General features: G+C 33.9%; 1 protein-coding gene and 1 long non-coding RNA gene across 2 annotated transcripts; both read right to left on the bottom strand.

The window, feature by feature from the left end:
* Window positions 1-13: 13 nt before the first annotated feature.
* On the bottom strand, window positions 14-775 carry LOC100636004 (nicalin-1-like). Its single transcript, XM_020006029.1, has 3 exons — window positions 574-775; window positions 228-427; window positions 14-178 (listed from the first exon to the last, which is right to left on the bottom strand). Exons 1-3 carry the CDS (start codon window positions 722-724, stop codon window positions 14-16), a joined length of 516 nt encoding a protein of 171 aa, XP_019861588.1. The 5' UTR covers window positions 725-775.
* Window positions 776-1087: 312 nt separating this feature from the next.
* LOC109590083 (uncharacterized) lies at window positions 1088-1654 on the bottom strand. Its single transcript, XR_002189110.1, has 2 exons — window positions 1554-1654; window positions 1088-1492 (listed from the first exon to the last, which is right to left on the bottom strand). It is a non-coding gene; the product is annotated as an uncharacterized LOC109590083 (long non-coding RNA).
* Between the last annotated feature and the right edge of the window lie 6 nt (window positions 1655-1660).

Raw genomic sequence — 1660 nt, 5'->3', positions numbered from 1 at the left:
GAGAGAGATGACATTATTCTTTTCCCTTGTGTCTCTTACCAGCAGCAGCTGATGAATCCCAATCAACTGATGACGTCAACTTATCATAAACTTCATTTAAATATTCACTTTCTGTCGTTAGATAAATCGGAATTGATATCTCACGTGATATTAACTCCTTTTCTAACAACATCCACTCCTAAAAAACAACAATAAACAACAAACAATAATAAACAATGATTACTAACATGTAATGTATTATTATTATTATTATTATTATTCCTCCAGTCATTGGGTAGTATTATCAGCACAGCCCCTGCTCCTCTCTCCAGTAATTCATTAAACAAGTCGCTGGTTAGTTCCGTCCATTTAATGAGGACACACTTCCTGTTCAACATGGCCGCCTCTGGTGACCGTGCCTCCATGTTAACGACAGCAGAACGAGAGCCTGAGACAAAACCACAAAAATAATAATCAAGGTGTCCCGTTAAAATTCATCACAACATCCTTACTTAATACAACAATATACCAATACTACTATTAATCAATTAATAATAATAATAATAATAATAATAATAATAATAATAGTTATACCAATGTGGCTTCCATGTATATCCAGGTGTTGGATGCGGTATATGGTGAACTCTTGAACTGACTGGACACTAGCAGTGAGGCAGAGGAGAGGGAGGAGGAGGTAGAGAGGAAGAGAACCTTCCAGACTATCAAATAAAGAGAAGAGCAGCATCAGTACCAGTAATGGTGGCAACACGTGATAATTAATATAACATTTATAACTAGCCACACCTCTGAGCAATAAACAATAATTAATGATAATTTAATTTTATGTGATGTGTGTGATCTCATTTAAATTAAATTGTTTCAGGGTTGTCATAACCCATTCAAAAATTTGTCTTTTGTAGTGAAGACACGGAACTGTTTATCCACATGGGGTCCTGAGCTTAGGCTGCAGGTTTATATGCAGTGTTATTTGTACAGTCTATCGTGGGTTGGACATGAACTGTAGCCTGTGGTTAACTCTTTTATAAACTGCACATGGTGTAATGTACCAATTGACATAACAGCTGCTTTTTGCTAATTTATGAAATAATTTGATAAAATTAAAAAAGACAATCACAGGAACTAAAACAGCTGCACATACACACACACAACACATCAAACAATCACAATACAGTACAGACACAATCACAATACATTATACAGTGAGTGGTAGCACAATGAAGATTAGAACAATGAGATAAAGAAAGTTACTACAAAATAATGATAATACGGAAATAACAAAAATATTGTACTACTGTTGTCCTACTTGGTGTATTTTGGTTGATAATAATAATAATAATAATAATAACGATAATAATAATAATAATAATAATAATAATAATAACGATAATGTTAATCTACTCCTTCAAATCCCTCAGTGTTCTCTACTGCTAGTTTTAGATTCTCTTTCAGTCGGTGGTAACTAGGGTAGGGCGGGAGGTCTATCCGATTGAAACTGACAAAAAACAATAAAATAAAAATTAAATAATAAAATAAATAAAGCACTTTAATCTTACCAAGTGTGGGCTCTGGGTAAGTCATTTTCAGCTCCATATTTCTTAACACAAAACTTCCTTGGCCCACTGCTACCTGTTGGTTAGAGAAAGTTTAATCATTGACAATA

The sequence above is a fragment of the Amphimedon queenslandica genome, unplaced genomic scaffold, assembly GCF_000090795.2.
Source record: "Amphimedon queenslandica unplaced genomic scaffold, v1.1 AMPQUscaffold_10525, whole genome shotgun sequence".
In the NCBI taxonomy this organism is placed as follows: domain Eukaryota; kingdom Metazoa; phylum Porifera; class Demospongiae; order Haplosclerida; family Niphatidae; genus Amphimedon; species Amphimedon queenslandica.
The sequence above is the reverse complement of the archived record's forward strand: the minus strand, read 5'-3'. Positions and strand labels throughout refer to the sequence as shown.

Excerpts from the sequence above, each read along its gene's own strand:
- LOC100636004 (XM_020006029.1), bottom strand. The coding sequence starts at position 724 with ATGCTGCTCTTCTCTTTATTTGATAGTCTGGAAGGTTCTCTTCCTCTC. Across the intron at positions 428-573 it reads TATACATGGAAGCCACATTG|GCTCTCGTTCTGCTGTCGTT; the intron begins GTATAACTATTA and ends GTTTTGTCTCAG. Across the intron at positions 179-227 it reads ATAATAATAATACATTACAT|GAGTGGATGTTGTTAGAAAA; the intron begins GTTAGTAATCAT and ends GTTGTTTTTTAG.